The sequence below is a fragment of the Megalobrama amblycephala genome, linkage group LG13, assembly GCF_018812025.1.
Source record: "Megalobrama amblycephala isolate DHTTF-2021 linkage group LG13, ASM1881202v1, whole genome shotgun sequence".
Classification (NCBI taxonomy): domain Eukaryota; kingdom Metazoa; phylum Chordata; class Actinopteri; order Cypriniformes; family Xenocyprididae; genus Megalobrama; species Megalobrama amblycephala.
The window spans coordinates 20246539-20263452 of record NC_063056.1 but is presented as its reverse complement, the minus strand read 5'-3'; the positions used below and the strand labels follow the sequence as shown (position 1 = coordinate 20263452).

The 16914-nt window shown below is 35.4% G+C and overlaps 1 protein-coding gene across 6 annotated transcripts; it reads left to right on the top strand.

The window, feature by feature from the left end:
• Positions 1-4117: 4117 nt before the first annotated feature.
• Positions 4118-12993, top strand: LOC125243855. Of its 6 annotated transcripts, none has more exons than XR_007179152.1 (7): positions 4169-4257; positions 4645-4723; positions 5492-5566; positions 5816-5841; positions 5939-6013; positions 6161-6229; positions 6404-6493. XR_007179152.1 is itself a non-coding variant. In XM_048153701.1 (7 exons), exons 1-7 carry the CDS (start codon positions 10266-10268, stop codon positions 12850-12852), a joined length of 741 nt encoding a protein of 246 aa, XP_048009658.1. In that variant the 5' UTR covers positions 10243-10265; the 3' UTR covers positions 12853-12993. The 6 variants fall into 6 exon arrangements, 1 of the variants encoding a protein (XP_048009658.1); XR_007179151.1 differs by having other exon boundaries at positions 5489-5566; XM_048153701.1 differs by lacking the exons at positions 4169-4257; positions 4645-4723; positions 5492-5566; ... (2 more) ...; positions 6161-6229; positions 6404-6493 and adding exons at positions 10243-10428; positions 10546-10851; positions 11397-11489; ... (2 more) ...; positions 12597-12655; positions 12840-12993.
• The last annotated feature ends 3921 nt before the right edge of the window (positions 12994-16914 follow it).

The following is a 16914-nucleotide window of genomic DNA, read 5'->3' as shown; positions in this document are numbered from 1 at the left end:
TGTCATCCTGTGCTGTGATTCTTAGTATTCACATGGCTAAAAATAGCACTTATTGTGAGAAACTTTGATGAACACTAGCAGAGTGTGATGAGTCAAAAAAAACAGCCAACAGATTTATGACCACGTCATTTAAACTGAGTCAGAGATTGTGAGTCTTAGTTTTACTTGTTAGCTAATATGGAAAATAAACAAAAAAACATGTTAATTATGTCCTTGACAGAAAAATAGCTATAAGCATCAACAACAGTTATCTTGGAAGTCTTCAATAAAATGAAAATTATTTTATGCTTGGGAAACCATCTTTCAAGCGCTTTAAAGGGTTAGTTCACCCAAAAATGAAGATTCTGTCATCTATTACGAGATTTGGATTGGGGGAGTTTATCACCGTATGTCGTAACGTTCAATGAAAGCCAAAATCAGACCACCAGGCCATTGTTCTGGAACAATGGAATTGTTAAGTCGAGGTACCTGGGCTCACAGTTCATGGGACAGATAATCCATGTTAGATAGATACTCTAATTATCCCGAGGTAAGTATTTATCTATCTAAAATGGATTATCTGGTGTGAGTGTGTGTGTGTGTGTGTGTGTGTGTGTGTGTGTGTGCGCTACATTGGTTGTTACATGGGTTGGAGTAGCCTGTTCAATCTTTATTAGGCTATTAATATGCTGTTTTGTAATGTAAATAAATATGAGATGAAATCTATTCTATTTGAGGGCAAGTTTGTTTTAGCCTATTTTCATTTTGGGCCTAAGGTTTTGGACATTTGGCACATTGATGTGTGTGGAAGGTTACTAATGTGATTGCTTTATCTGTAAATTAAATTAATGCTTTTTCAATGACTGAATTCATTGAAATAAAATGATTTTTTCAGAATTTCTTTGATTTGAATATTTTTTGGTAATGCGTCGTGTAGATCTTAAATTTCAATCTTTATGGTCTTAAAATGTCTTAAAAAGGTCTTAAATTTGACTTACTGAAACCTGCATAAACCCTGATTAATGTACTAAAACCATATTTAAATCAGTTCATGTGAGTACAGTGGTTCATTATTAATATTATAAAGCGACGAGAATATTTTTGGTGCGCCAACAAAAACAAAATAACAAATTATTTAGTGATGGCTGATTTCAAAACACTGCATTCAGATCGCGTGTCAAACCGCAAAACTGCTGAAATCGTGAATTTGGTGCTCCGAACCGCTGATTCGACACGCTGATTCATAAGGCTCCGAAGCTTCCTGAAGCAGTGTTTTGAAATCGGCCATCACTATAAGTAGTCATTTTGGGGGTTTTTTGGTGCACCAAAAATATTCTTGTAATATTAATATTGATCCACTGTACTCACATGAACTGATTTAAATATGTTTTTAGTACATTAATGGATCTTGTGAGAAGAAATGTCATTGTTCCCTATGGAGGCCTCACGGAGCCATCGGATTTCAACAAAAATATCTCAATTTGTGTTCTGAAGATTAACGAAGGTCTTACAGGTGTGGAAAGATATGAGGGTGAGTAATAAATGTCAGAATTTTCATTTTTGGGTGAACTAGCCACAACACACACATCCAACTAATTGAGTGACATGTGCCACTGTGAAATTCAAAGGCTAAATTTCATTTGTTCATTTTAATTTAGGACCCTGGATCTGGCGTATTTCTTCAGGGCTGGAGAGAGCAAAGCACATTATAATCATTATGTTAAAACACTAGAAGACAAGAACCTTAAAAGGCTCTGGAGCTGCTTCATATATACAACCTTTAGGGGTTCCCATCATGGGATCATTTTGTGGATTTCACTTTAATTCATTTTTTATTTTAATTAAAACGAGTCAATGTTAAAGGTCCCGTTCTTCGTGATCCCATGTTTCAAACTTTAGTTAGTGTGTAATGTTGTTGTTAGAGTATAAATAAAATCTGTAAAATTTTAAAGCTCAAAGTTCAATGCCGAGCGAGATATTTTATTTAACAGAAGTCGCCTACATCGAACGGCCAGTTTGGACTACATCCCTCTACTTCCTTCTTTAATGACGTCACTAAAACAGTTTTTTGACTAACCTCCGCCCACAGGAATACACAAGAGTTGCGTTTGTAGAGTGTGTTTGTCGCCATGTCGTCGAAACGCTGTTATTTTCATCCCGCAGTCCAATCTCCGGGTCTGATTCCGGCTCAAATTGATAGGGTAAAATTAAAGACATGTTTACAATAACACTGAGCGCATGCATCTCCACGTTATGGTAAGAGGCGTGACCTTTCCGGGCAAGATGCGCTAAACTGCTGTCGAATCACAACACAGGAACCGCTGGCACAATCAGAACTCGTTACGTATTTCTGAAGGAGGGACTTCATAGAACAAGGAAGTCATCAGCCCGTTTTTATGACAGTGGAAACAGCGGTTATACAGATAAGTAAATTATGTGAAAAATACTGTGTTTTTTTTACACGCGAAACATGAACATGTTATATTGCACACTATAAACACAATCAAAGCTTCAAAAAAACACGAAAAACGGGACCTTTAATAATTTCAAAATACTTTTTTTTAAGAATCATGGATAGTGAGCACTGTTTTAATAACTAATGACATGTGAAAAAAGTAACTTTAAAAGGAGTGATGTACTTGTGTGCAAAAGTCTCTAAATTGGGTTCAGAGATGACCATATTTATGTTAAACAGTCTGCAAGTTCTCACACCAAAGAACTCATTTCACAATCAACAACAGCCACACAGTTCTCTAGAGGAATTGTGACATATTGAGCTTGTAACAGAAAAACTGTACCCTAAAAGTCCCTGAGCACAAGAAGTTCCTCTGAGCATGAGTAAAAAAAAAAAAGGCAAATTTGTTGTATGCACTGCCATAACGTCACTGAATTACAACTGTAGCAAGTTTTAAACTCTAAGATGGTCGTGTTAGAGGAAGTTAAAGAAAGGAGGAGCTGATGATGTTTAAAAAAAGAGTCGTGACCACATGATGTAGAGGACGACTGACAGAAAGGGATGATAAAATGGCTGAGTGTCATGTGTGTCTGCTGGGACTGATCATTCTCTGTTCATTTTTCAAAGGTAAAGAAATCCATATTTCCACAAGACTTATATTATAGTATTATATTGTACTATTATATTATCTATTATAATATGCTATTACAGTTCCTTAGAGGAATTAAACTGGGAAAGAGTTTGTTTGAACATCAGCTCTTTTTATTCTTGAAACTATTCATGTTGTGATCTGTTATAGTGTCAGTACATATTGTATTCTTTCTGAATGCACTAATACTGGACATAGAGGCACACACAGAAACATGGTGCATATTTTTATATTAAGAGTATGTTGGTGATTTTAACAAATCTACAAAGGTTTTTTTCTGATAAAACACTAGTTTATTCTGGCTAGCAGAGTGATTGCCTTAAGCAAACAAAACAAAAATAACGTTTTAAATCTTTTACTTTGTGTGCCAGTATTTTATGTGGTTTCATTTTATAAAATATATAGCATAATGATCACTCAGATGTATTTTGTGTTTCAGGTATCAGTGGAGTGGATGAGAGTCATGTGTTATGCAGTTCTGGTGAAAATGTCCGTCTGCCCTGTAATAATGCTCTTTCTGGCTGCACATCAACTACATGGACCTATAATAGATACGAAGAATCACAGACAGATGAACTGATTACTTTAGGGCAAAAGAAGAAGTAACATAGAGAGACATGAGAGACTGAGTCTGGGGTCTGACTGCTCTCTGAACATCAAGAACATCACACAAGAAGATTATGGGCTTTACACCTGCCAACAATATGTGAATGAACAAAAAAAAGGAACTGATGCACGTGTTTATCTGCATGTTCTTGGTAATTTTACGATTGTATGGTCAATTTAAAAAGACCACATTCTTCCATTAAACTTAGATTTGTAATGAAAAGAGTGAAGGCTGTAGTGTGATTTCTGTCTTATTTTCTGTTTCAGTCTCTTCATCATCCTCACAGACTGAGATCAGACCAGACAGTTATGTGACTCTCTCCTGTCAGTTGTATTCATATAGAGTCTCTTGTGATATGTTGGTCCGTACTGAGGGACTTCAGCTGATCTGGGTGAATCAGGCTGGTGTGAATCTGGCGACAGACTCCAGATATCAGATATCATTCTCCTCAACAGACTGTATCAGCACTCTGAAACTCCGGAAGGAAGATTACAACAGAGATTTGAGATGTCTCATTAGGAAAAATGAACTGAAGACCTCAACCACAAAAAGTAACAAAGAATTCAGGTGAGAAACCAATATTATAAACCAGTTTTAAAAAACCCTCATATAATGTCAAGGACTACCCTTATGAAAATCAACTGTTTTATTATAGTAAAATATAGTAAAACCATGGTTCATCTTTGTAATATAATCAGAAAAAACAAACAAACAAGGGTTTAAAACAAAAAATCAAAAGTTTCTTTCACTCTGACAGTGAACTCAAAGCATCGCTTCCAACACTCAGTAATAAGAGCCCAACAAATTCTTCTGTACATAATGGAATTGAAACATAACAGCAAGAATTTGTAACTTTTATGGTATGTGATGGTCAAGTAATCAAAATTGATAAATATGATCATATATTAAACAGCATGATGCATCTGAATTAACATTCATCCTGTACATCTCAAGCTGATACAACAACAGCGATTCCAGTCCACACCACAAACTCTGGAGGAAATACAAACACATCAGGATTTTCATGTACAAGGTACATAATGATGGTCAAGCAACATGACAATTTATGATGTTATTTACAGATTAACTTTGTCTATCATAAATCCACAGAAAACAGAAAAAAAATACTTTACCACAATACAGTTGTGCATTTTCTTATTGGATATTTTTACAGTAGGGGCATCAGTCATAGTACTGCAGTAATTTATTTTAGATGAGAAACAACTATTTTTTAATGTTTACTTTTCTGCAGTTTGTTTAGTTTATGGCCAGTAGTTTTAAACTCAGTTCCTGGATGGCCCCTGTCCTGCAAAGTTTAATTCAACCTAATTAAACACCCTAATCAAGGTCTTAATAATTACTAGAAATGTAGATGAGTTGGAGCGGTTGGAGCTAAACTCTGTTTTTAAACTCTGAGTTTGAGACCTCTGCTTTATGGCAAAATTCCCAAAACCATTTTCTGTGAAAATTCAAAAATGTTGTTAGAACATAAAGCATCATATAAATGAATTATTCATGAAATAGAATAGAATACTATCGGACTGATTCCAGATCTAAACTTTGAGTAAAATTAACTTTGAGGAATAAAACCTGTCACAGAAATATTGAAAAGAATGGTGCTTTTTATCACTGTATTTGTCTGTATATTGACATTGATGCGTTTGCAGAATATATTTAATACAATTGCAAACCAGAATCCAGGGCAAGATGAGGCAAAAGATCAGGGAACGCACTCATTACAGATGGTACCCGTATTCACCAGTATATGACTGTTTCCTTATGTCCTCTCGTTTGACAGTAGTGATTTCTGCTGTGGCTGCTGCATTAGCTGTTGTCCTTGTTGCTGTTTTCTGTGTAATCTATAAAAAAAGACCTGGTAAGTGTATGAATAACAGAATTGGATTATGTGGATATTGAACTATGAACTTCTGAATTGTTTTCCTGCTGAGAACTTCTGTGAGATCAATCACAAAGAACTATCAAGTGAAAATAGAAACTTTTTCCTCATCAATTTTAACACTGCAACAAACTTCTTGCCTTTTTTATTTGAATGTGATTACCATTGGAAACATTGTGTTTTGCATGTAAATACTCACATCAAATCACTTTTCATCACTTTTTTCAGACAAAGGAGGAACTGACAGCTCTGTGGTGAGTTTAGTAATGACAGTGGTTTAGACTGGATTACTGTCTTTAAAGTTCAATGAAGTTTGTAATTCATGCAGTTCCTTATAACTATTTATCTAAGGGCAAAGATGTGAATGAACATAAAAGGACATACGAAACAATCAACATGTCCACTCCTTCTACACCAAACACCAATGTGAGTGAACAAAATGACTTAAAACTTAATTAAGTTTGAAGTTCATTCATTATATGTCTATTTGTCTATTCTATAATAGAGCAGTGTAGTGACAGATGTATTTTTTCTGTATTAAACCTGATTTGCCATGTTTCCATTGATGTTTAGGAACAGACAGATGATGTGACCTATTCTGAGGTTACTTCTTCCAGTAATAAGCAAGTACAAAAGGATAATGTGAGTAGAAGACACCAAATTCACTTGTTCTTCCATCAGTGCCAATGAAAATCCTGTTCAGAGAAAATAACACCCTCCTTTGCTGTTGATATGTAGCTCTGAATTTGTAGATAAATTAAGTAATAATAGCTGTGGGTTCCACATTGATTGACAAAATCTGTGATGTTCTTTCAGGATCATTCTAATGACACAGTGACTTACGCTACCATCAGAGGAACAGAATATGCAGCTCAGGATGGACTTTCACGCCTCTGTGAAAAAGTAGAAAAAAATACCCCTTCATATTATGAGCAGATAAGGAGTTTTTCCAAACTATTAAGAGAATTTGGGAGTATTATATATTTGTATGTGAAGGAACAGAACTTTTATTTTAATTTATATTATTAATATTTTGGTAAATGTATTGTGAAAGGGTACAAAGACACAATTCAAAAGTAATACTGTAAAAATGTTTACCAAATTTTCAACCACGTGTATTAGAAGGGGAAAAACATTTTGTATAATTCAGATTTATTCTGAATCTGTAGTCAGGGTCAGAAATGTTATCTTATTTGATTTGATTTAGTCTTCATAGAAATAAGACAAACCAACTCCATCAACTGGAAAGAAGGTTTATCAGTTGGATGTCTGTCTTAAAACATGTCATATTCCTGGAGAAGAACATGGTAAAGATTGTACTCTTGCTTTTAGCATGTATAGACTGTCTCTTATACAAAAATATACCAGGTAGACAGTGTGAGTGTTAAATATTTTAAATATGACATTGCAGTGTGCATATGAAATTTCAGGGGTTTTTCAAACGTACTTTGAGCAAAAATTTCAAAAGTTAAATCAAATGTTTTTGTGTCTTTGAGTAAAAACAGAAGATACTGAACTTGCTCTTGTTTGCTGGAAATGTTTAAAATGGGAATTTACACTTTAAATGAATGCTGTTATATTTTTTCCAGAAAATATGTAAAACATCTGTAAAAACAAATCTGTAATCATCAGAATTGAACTAATACAAATATTTATCTCAGATATGTCAGATGTACCCTGGTAGTTTCTTGTGTCAAATAACCAAAAGTGTGTGGCATTGCTTATTAAACCATTTTTATTTTTGCTTTACTTTGTTAAACTTTTACTTTGGGTTGTTTACATTTTTAATTATCTTTAATTTCTTGGTTGCAACTTCTTCTTATCTGTTCTCTTACTGTATTCATGAATGTATTTATATGTACTGTATATGTATGTGCCATATAAAAAACTTTGGAATCATTGTTTTAAAGGTGTTTGTTTGTTTGTTTATGGCATTGTTTATGTTTATTGTTTATAGTAATGCTCGCGCTCTCCACCCCCAAGCTCGCAACTCTATAATATATTGCATAAACAAAGTTCACACCGCTAATATAACCATCAAAATGGATCTTTACAAAGTGTTCGTCATGCAGCCTCGGATCATGTGAGTATAGTATTTATTTGGATGTTTACATTTGATTCTGAATGAGTTTGAGGCTATGCTCCGTGGCTAAAGCTAACATTACACACTGTTGGAGAGATTTATAAAGAATGAAGTTCTGTTTATGAATTATACAGAAAGCAAGTGTTTAATAATGAAAATAACAACATGACTCTTGTCTCTGTGAATACAGTAAGAAACGATGGTAACTTTAACCACATTTAAAGGTGCCCTCAAATGAAAAATTTAATTTATCTTGGCATAGTTGAATAACGAGTTCAGTACATGGAAATGACATACAGTGAGTCTCAAACTCCATCGTTTCCTCCTTCTTATATAAATCTCATTTGTTTAAAAGACCTCCGGAAAACAGGCGAATCTCAACATAACACCGACTGTTACATAACAGTCGGGGTGTACGCCCCCAATATTTGCATATGCCAGCCCACGTTCCCAACATTATCATTATGAAAGGCATTAGACAAGGGCAGAACGTCTGGATGTGCATAGCTGAATCAACAGACTAGGTAAGCAAGCAAGAACAACAGCGAAAAATGGCAGATGGAGCGATAATAACTGACATGATCCATGATATCATGATATTTTTAGTAATATTTGTAAATTGTCTTTATAAATGTTTCGTTAGCATGTTGCTAATGTACTGTTAAATGTGGTTAAAGTTACCATTGTTTCTTACTGTATTCTTGGAGACAAGAGCCGTCTCTATTTTCATTTTTAAACACTTGCAGTCTGTATAATTCATAAACACAACTTCATTCTTTATAAATCTCTCCAACAGTGTGTAATGTTAGCTTTAGCCACGCAGCATAGCCTCAAACTCATTCAGAATCAAATGTAAACAATATAACAGTATACAATACTCACATAATCCGACGCATACATGCCGCATGCATGACGAACACTTTGTAGTCCATTTTGAGGGTTATATTAGCTGTGTAAACTTTGTTAAAGGTGCTAAAGAGGATGTTTTGTTTTATACATTTTTGCAATATCTTTACTAACTGATAAAAGACTATTTATTAGGTGCACTGAAAGTAATAATATTAATATACATCATCTGTGCACGAGGTAGGGCCTTAAAAACATCAGCCAATCGTTTACGCGATCATTGCGTAAACGATTGGCCCGCTGGCTTGTCAATCACTGCCATGACGTTCCTTGTGAGAGACGAGCGCGGCTGCTCGCTCCAGTAACTTTCCACACTCCACAGGCGCCGCATGCAATGTTTTTGTCCGGAGACAGGAGTAACAACTGCAGATTATAAGTTACCTGCGGTGAGTCCGACATAATGAATCCACTAACACGACACAGCGAATGCCGGTGGTAAACACTCGTGTTCCAATACGAGTGTTTACGGGTTTTGGGAGGCGTTCCTTTGAAGGAGGGGAGTTGTTCTTACGCATGCGCTCATTTCAAAAACTCAGTAACAGTCTTTGGTTTCTCAGTCGACGAAAAAATCCTCTTTAGCACCTTTAAGGCACTGTTTAAGGCAAGCGTGAGCTTTGTGGGCGGAGAGCACAGGATTTAAAGGGGCCACAGCATAAATCGGCGCGTTTATAATGATGCACCAAAATAGGCAGTTAGAAAAATTAATAAAAAAAAATCTATGGGGTATTTTGAGCTGAAACTTCACAGACACATTCAGGGGACACCTTAGACTTATATTACATTTTTTAAAAACATAATCTAGGGCACCTTTAACAGTACATTAGCAACATACTAACGAAATATTTAGAAAGACAATTTACAAATATTACTAAAAATATCATGATATCATGGATCATGTCAGTTATTATTGCTCCATCTGCCATTTTTCGCTGTTGTCCTTGCTTGCTTACCTAGTCTGATGATTCAGCTGTGCACAGCTCCAGATGTTAATACTGGCTTGTCTAAAGGTCCATTCACGCGGCCTCGTAATTCCTGTAGTTATGAGATTCTAGCTTGTAAAAAGTGTTCATGTCCTCGTAGAGCTCGTAGTTACGGCTTGTAAGCTGGGAGTTTTCTGAAACGCATAATTCCCAGTCCAAGGACCAAAAGGACGCGAACAGCTCCAAATATAACATCACGTGTGACATGAACACAGCATAATACCTTGAACATGAGCTGGCATATGCAAATATTGGGGGCGTACATATTAATGATCCCGACTGTTGCGTAACAGTCGGTGTTATGTTGAGATTCGCCTGTTCTTCGGAGGTCTTTTGCACAAATCAAATTTACATAAGAAGGAGGAAACAATGGTGTTTGAGACTCACTGTATGTGATTTCCATGTACTGAACTCTTGTTATTCAACTATGCCAAGGTAAATTCAATTTTCAATTCTAGGGCACCTTTAAGGTTGTGTTTTATGCTACATGTTATGCTTACTGTGTTATAATATAATATATATATAATATAATAATGTGTTTTCAGAGCTGTGCCCTCACTGTTTCGAAACATGTGACTGCTGAGCATGGAAGTTTGACCACATTGTTCAACCCACATAGAGCAAAAACCATCTCTGAACCCAGTTTAAATCCTGTTGGTAGTTCAGGTTAACATATTTAGAGACAGTTGAACTGATTACCAAAGGGAAAATGAAGAATGACATAAAGAGACGTGAGAGACTGAGTCTGGGGTCTGACTGCTCTCTGAACATCAAGAAAGTCACACAAGAAGATTATGGAATTTACGTCTGCCAACAAAATGGTGGACAACACCAAGGATCTGATGGACATGTTTATCTGCATGTTCTTCATGGTAATTGTAGGATAATGCAAACTGTATTTAAAAAGTGCCAAATTCTCCCTTTAAACCCACACATTACTGAAAAAAATTAAGTATGTCTTTTGATTTCTGTCTTATTTTCTCTTTTAGTCTCTTCATCATCCTCACAGACTGAGATCAGACCAGGCAGCTCTGTGACTCTCTACTGTCAGTTGTATTCATATGATAGATACCCTTGTGATACTTTGGTCCGTTCTGAGGGACTTCAGCTGTTCTGGGTGAATCAGGCTGGTGTGAATCTGGCGACAGACTCCAGATATCAGATATCATTCTCCTCGACACGCTGTATCATCACTCTGACTACAACACTCCTGAATGAAGATCTCAACAGAGAGTGGAGATGTCTGGTTACTCAGAGAAACCAACTGAAGACCTCAGCCACTGTCAAGCATTCAGGTGGGAACAATATCTCATATATCAGTTTTAGTAGGCCCTCATAATGTCAGAAATTATATTATCTTTCAGCGAGGATAAAGAGTGTACAAGAATTGCAGAAATAAAAAGCATATATTTAACAATATATTGTTGAATTTGATGCAATACTTTATAGTAAGGTTCAATTCATTAATGCAATAACATGAATATACTTTTACAGCATTTATTAATGTTAATTTCTACCTTCACTAATACATTTTTAACATTTCAAATTGTATAAATTAACAGTGTATTATGAAAAAAGTTGACAATGAACAATAGTGTATTATAAATCAAAATCAGCTTATATAAAAATAGTAATAATAATTTATTTTAAAAAGTAAACAAAATTAAACTAAATAATGCCATAAAAAGTGTTATTCATGTTGATAATTAACATTTTTTTTAATGATGTCATATTTTTTAATGATGTCATATTTTGCCATATTTTCATATGATGTCATTTTTTTAAATGATTGTCATATTTTGGAGAATGATGTATCTGAACTATCACTCATCCTACACAGCTCAATCTGATACAGTGACACCAGTGATTCTGGTCCACACCACAAACTATGAGGATCCCTCGACTACAAACACACCAAAACTCCCTACACTCGGTAATCTCAGTGTTTTACAGTGTCTCTTTTCTTCTCAAATATAACTGATTTCTCTCTGGGTATACAGTGGATTAGAAACTTTGTGCAAACTAACTCTTAACAAGTTTGTCAGTGTGCTTGAGACTTTAAATCTTTGAATTTTGCTCAAGAAATATTAAAATGATCTGTAGTCTGTGTTCTAATGAAAACTTAAATAATCATGTCTGTGGAGCTTTAAAAATAATATTAATTACAATTTGTAAAAAGGGTGTTTCAAGCTTAATGTTGTGCTCGGACATTCAAATAATTCAAATTATTGTTTTAATTCAGCTCATACACCAAAACACATTCCACACTCTGAAAGAACCTCAATGCTAAATGCTCTAGTAATATGTAGGGTACAAAATAACAAGGTGAATTAAACACAACTGACCCTGAATGTGTCTTTCTGTATCTTTCCCTTAGTGATGGTTGTTATCATTCCTGCATTAGCCGTTCTCCTTCCTGCTGTTATGCTTTGGGTGATTCATACAAAAAAGGCTGGTAGGTTATTGTAGTTCTTAATATTTTATAACAAACAGTTGAAACAATATAAGCTTAAACGTCACTTTCAGGTTGTAGAATTGCAAGGGATATCAGTGATTTAAAAAGTTATATATACAGAAAATATACAGTTATTTTAAATTCTAAAAATATGTCCCAATATCCCTGTTTACTGTATCTTTGATCAAATAAATGCAGCCTTGGTGAGCCCAAGAGACTTAAAAAAAAAAAGGGTACATGATGAAATGACGGCTAAATTAAAAGTTTTATAGAAAATACAATTCCAAATAAAAAGTCACTTCATGACAACAGGAGTAAAAGTGAACTCAACAGTTTTAAGTTATAGCATTGATCAAGAAATGTGGATGTGCTATTTGTTGTCCAATATTTTTATTTTGTTATAATTTTTCAGATAATAAAGAAGAAGTTGTTGATCCTGATGTAAGTTTTATTTCTTATTTGGTAAGACCAATTCATGAAAGTAAATAATTCTATACTCTAGCACTTGTATACAATTAAAAAAATACAAGATAACAGTCATTTTTCACATGTACCATATTTGTTTATGTGTCTGTTGATGTTTAGCTGCTGACACGTGTGACGTATTCTGGGATTCCTGCAGAAAACATGTCAAAGAGAGCAATGTGAGTAGATACTGCCACATCCATTCATCAGTGTCCACTGACGCTCTGAATCAGAGGAAATGACCCAAGATTCACCAAATAAAACAAAAATAAATAGACACAAAGAGATTTTATCGCAACAAAATTTATTTTATTTTATAGAATAAAGAAATGTATAAGTAACTCTCATATTTTTTATTTCAAGATACTCTTTCTAGAATTTACCACATGGAAACAAACTCACTGGCTGGTGGTGAGAAGAGAATCAGGAAACGTCAAAATGTTTGTGATCAATGCGTTTGTTTATGAATGCTGCCTTTAAGAATGAATCTCATATTAAAGACTTGTCAATATCCTAATATCATCTCCGCTGTTTATTCTTTTATTATCTGACTACAATGGATTATTTGTGTCTTATTCTCAGAAGTGTTTGTCCTTTAGCTATATCCATAGAGACATCTCTTGATGAGTCACAGGAACCCAGCAACCTCTGCACCAAACCCTTCATGATTTACAGCCTACGACTCCACCTACACCACAGCTCATGTCCGATTTAGAATTGATATATATATGAAGACTTCAGATGCAAAAGCCTCTAAGTGCCATCTGAAATTTTCTTATAAAATGAACAGTTTTATCAAGCTCATATGTTTAGGTTCAGTAATTTCACTTTAATGGCAATTAATAGGTCATTTTCTTTTCCATTAATGTGAAATAACTCAACATAAACATACAAGCTTGATAAAACTGTTCATTTTATAAGAAAATTTCAGATGGCACTTAGAGGCTTTTGCATCTGAAGTCTTCATATATTCTCCAAAATTTTATGCTGTATGTCCAACACCTTCCCTATTCTACTTACAGAACGAACGCAGCACTAGTTACATTTTTTTTCTGTAAGTAGAATAGGGAAGGTGTAGGACAATCAGCGTAAACTTTTTGGAGAATACGGAAACGCAGTTTTGGCGGAAGCACTTAGAAGGTGAACATTTGTTTATATAAAGCATATACTTTTACTTTTTTTTTTTTTTTTTCCGAAAATGACCCTTTGAAGCTGCACTGAAACTGTAATTTAGACCTTCAACTGTTTGGGCTCCATTGAAGTCCATTATAAGGAGAATAATCCTAGAATGTTTACATCAAAAACCTTAATTTCTTTACAACTGAAGAAAGAAATAAATGAACATCTTGGATGACATGGGGGTGAGTAAATTATCAGGAAAATGTTATTTAAAAGTGAACTAATCCTTTAACTTTTGTTCCTCATTCATATATGTAGTTTTGATCAAGTTTTTTTTTTTTTTTTTCTTTTCATTTTACTCTTGTATTTGTGATTGGCAGTGTATACTGTGTAAATGTGCTTTTGTAGGTCAACAAGTTTATAAAAACAGACAAAATTGTACTTTTGTCTCAATTTCTCCAAAGACCAAAAATGTCATCCTGTGGTTTGATTCTTAGTATTCACATGGCTAAAAACAGCACTTATTGTGAGAAAATTTTGCATGAACACTAGCAGAGTGTGATGATTCTTTTAGAGTATTTTTAAGAGTCATGGATAGTGAGCACCTTTTTAATAACTTAACTAGAATTTAATATCATGTGGAAAAATATTAAAAGGAGTGACTTGTGTGCAAAAGTCTCTAAATTGGGTTCACAGGTTCATTTGGGAGGTGAGTTCTCATATTCACAATCAACAACAGTACACCGTTAGACAGTGTTTCTCAACCAGGGGTCCATGGACCCCTAGTGGTTGACAGAATGCCAGGGGTCCTTATAAAATACTGAATAAGAATTTTTGAAGAACTAACATTTCTAAATATAGGACAATCAACAACATAGTAGTAAATTATACATGATTGCATTTGGTCATCACAAAGACATTAATGATACCAATTAGCCAATTTTATTCTGGGGTCCTTGAGGATGGCTCCAAATATGATGGGGGTCCATTACTCAAAAAAGGTTGAGATTCACTGCTCTAGAGGAGATGTGACATATTGAGCTTGTAACAGAAAAACTGTACGCTAAAAGTTGTAATGACTGAGACAAATCAGACACAATTATTTGTTAGTTAACCAATAGTTTTAAGCTCACTCTGGGGTCTGGCTTCCATCCCCCGAGAAGTTCTCATTTACAAGTTTTATTGCACCAAAGAATGTGGCTGCCGCATGGAGAGCAGAGAAGAGACTCTTTCCTGCATTATCCACACATAACACAGACTCTCTTGCATTAATGTATAGACAGACTGTTCTATAAATGAACATGCACATTCCCAGGAAATGGTATCCATTATTACTGTTGCTGTATTACAATCATTGTATTCACGTATGTATGTGTATGTTTTATGATACATTTAAGGTAACTTCAATCATGCCATGTTTAGTGTCTTGTGTATGCAGTATGTCCATACCTGTGCAACACATCAGTATTACAAGAATCTTTAAAGGTGATAGAGAGGATTTTTTCGTCGACTGAGAATCCAAAGACTGTTAGTGAGTTTTTGAAATGAGCGCATGCGTAAGAACAGCCCCCCTCCTTCAAAGCTCATTTCAAAGGAACGCCTCCCAATACTCGTGCACGAGTATCGGAACACGAGTGTTTACCACCGGCATTCACTGTGTTGTGTTAGTGGATTCATTATGTCGGACTCACCGCAGGTAACTCATAATCTGCAGTTGTTACTCCTGTCTCCTGACAAAAACATTGCATGCGGCGCCTGTGGAGTGTGGAAAGTTACTGCAGCCGCGCTCCTCTCTCACAAGGAACGTCACGGCAGTGATTGACAAGCCAGAGGGCCAATCGTTTACGCGATGATCGCGTAAATGATTGGCTGATGTTTTTAAGGCCCTACCTCGTGCACAGATGATGTATATTAATATTATTCCTTTCAGTGCACCTAATAAATAGTCTTTTATCAGTTCGTGAAGACAGTTTCAAGTAATATTGCAAAAATGTATAAAACAAAACATCCTCTTTAGCACCTTTAATAGTTCTTATTCAAAAACTCAGCTTGTTAATCTTTCTTGGTCGTAAAAGCTTTAAGAGGTTGGACTTTGACCAGAGGTTAAAAGCTAGAGAACAATGCCACTCCCTCTCTTTCCTTGCTTCTGGGACCACTGAACAAACGTCTCCTTGCTGCAGGCCTCTTCAGGCCAAGGCCTGTAGGCCTAGGCTTGCTGGCCTCGGCCTACAAACCAGCCATGTGCTCAACATCCAACATAGAAAAGACTGGCAACAACTTCAGACAAAATCCTCAAGATCTCTCCTCAACCTGTAGATCCGACGCTCCTCAGCCTAAAGGCATCTTGCAAGTATCGTACATTTGAACACTAAACAGCGATTTAGTATTGATCTGTAAAACTTACCTTTGTCAGCAAAGGTGTTTTATTACTGAGGAAACTGATGATTCTTTTCCAGATTGTCTTTGACTTTTTCCTATAGCTCCAGTAACAGTTCCATTTCCGGTTCAACTCTATCATTTCATATTCTTACCTACCTAGTGTGTGACCTGCATGTATGTTATGTGTTTGTTAGTTTAGTTATGTGTTTGTGAGTTAGGTAATAAAGATTGTGCACAATACCTGTTTGGTTCTGACTCCGTCTCCTAATAAATTGCCTCTTAAGTGATTCAGATCCTGACTACATGCTCTAAGTAGCACGGTACAATAAGAATGTTATTTTTCCATAACCTGGAAATGAACATTTCTTATTTCTTAGAATTAATAAACAATCAACACTGAGTGTTCACGGGACTTGTGATCGTATCGATCACAAGTTCAATATGGAGTACCACAAGGCTCAGTACTAGGACCGTTGCTTTTCACTCTGTACATGCTGCCCTTAGGAGAGATAATTAGGAAGCATGGTGTTAGTTTTCACTGCTACGCTGACGATACTCAGCTCTATATTTCCTCGCGCCCTGACGAAACCTACAAATTCACAAAACTAACAGAATGCATAGCTGACATTAAAAACTGGATGACAAGAAATTTCTTATTATTAAATTCAGAAAAAACTGATATTCTAATCTTTGGACCAAAAACTTCCTCACGAAAAAACCTTGAATACTCTCTAACACTTGACGGGTGCTCCATTAAATCTTCGTCCTCAGTTAGGAACCTGGGTGTGCTCTTTGATACCAATCTTTCATTTGAAAGTCATGTTTCTAGTATCTGTAAAACCGCCTTCTTCCATCTAAAAAATATATCTAAATTACGACATATGCTCTCACTGACAATTGCGGAACAGTTGGTTCATGCATTCATGACCTCAAGACTAGA

What these genes read in the sequence shown, in the direction of transcription:
- LOC125243855 (XM_048153701.1), top strand. Translation starts at nt 10,266, where the DNA reads ATGAAGAATGACATAAAGAGACGTGAGAGACTGAGTCTGGGGTCTGAC. An exon ending in ACCAAAACTCCCTACACTCG is followed by an intron (nt 11,490 to 11,933) that starts GTAATCTCAGTG and finishes TCTTTCCCTTAG; the next exon opens with TGATGGTTGTTATCATTCCT. An exon ending in AAGAAGTTGTTGATCCTGAT is followed by an intron (nt 12,453 to 12,596) that starts GTAAGTTTTATT and finishes GTTGATGTTTAG; the next exon opens with CTGCTGACACGTGTGACGTA.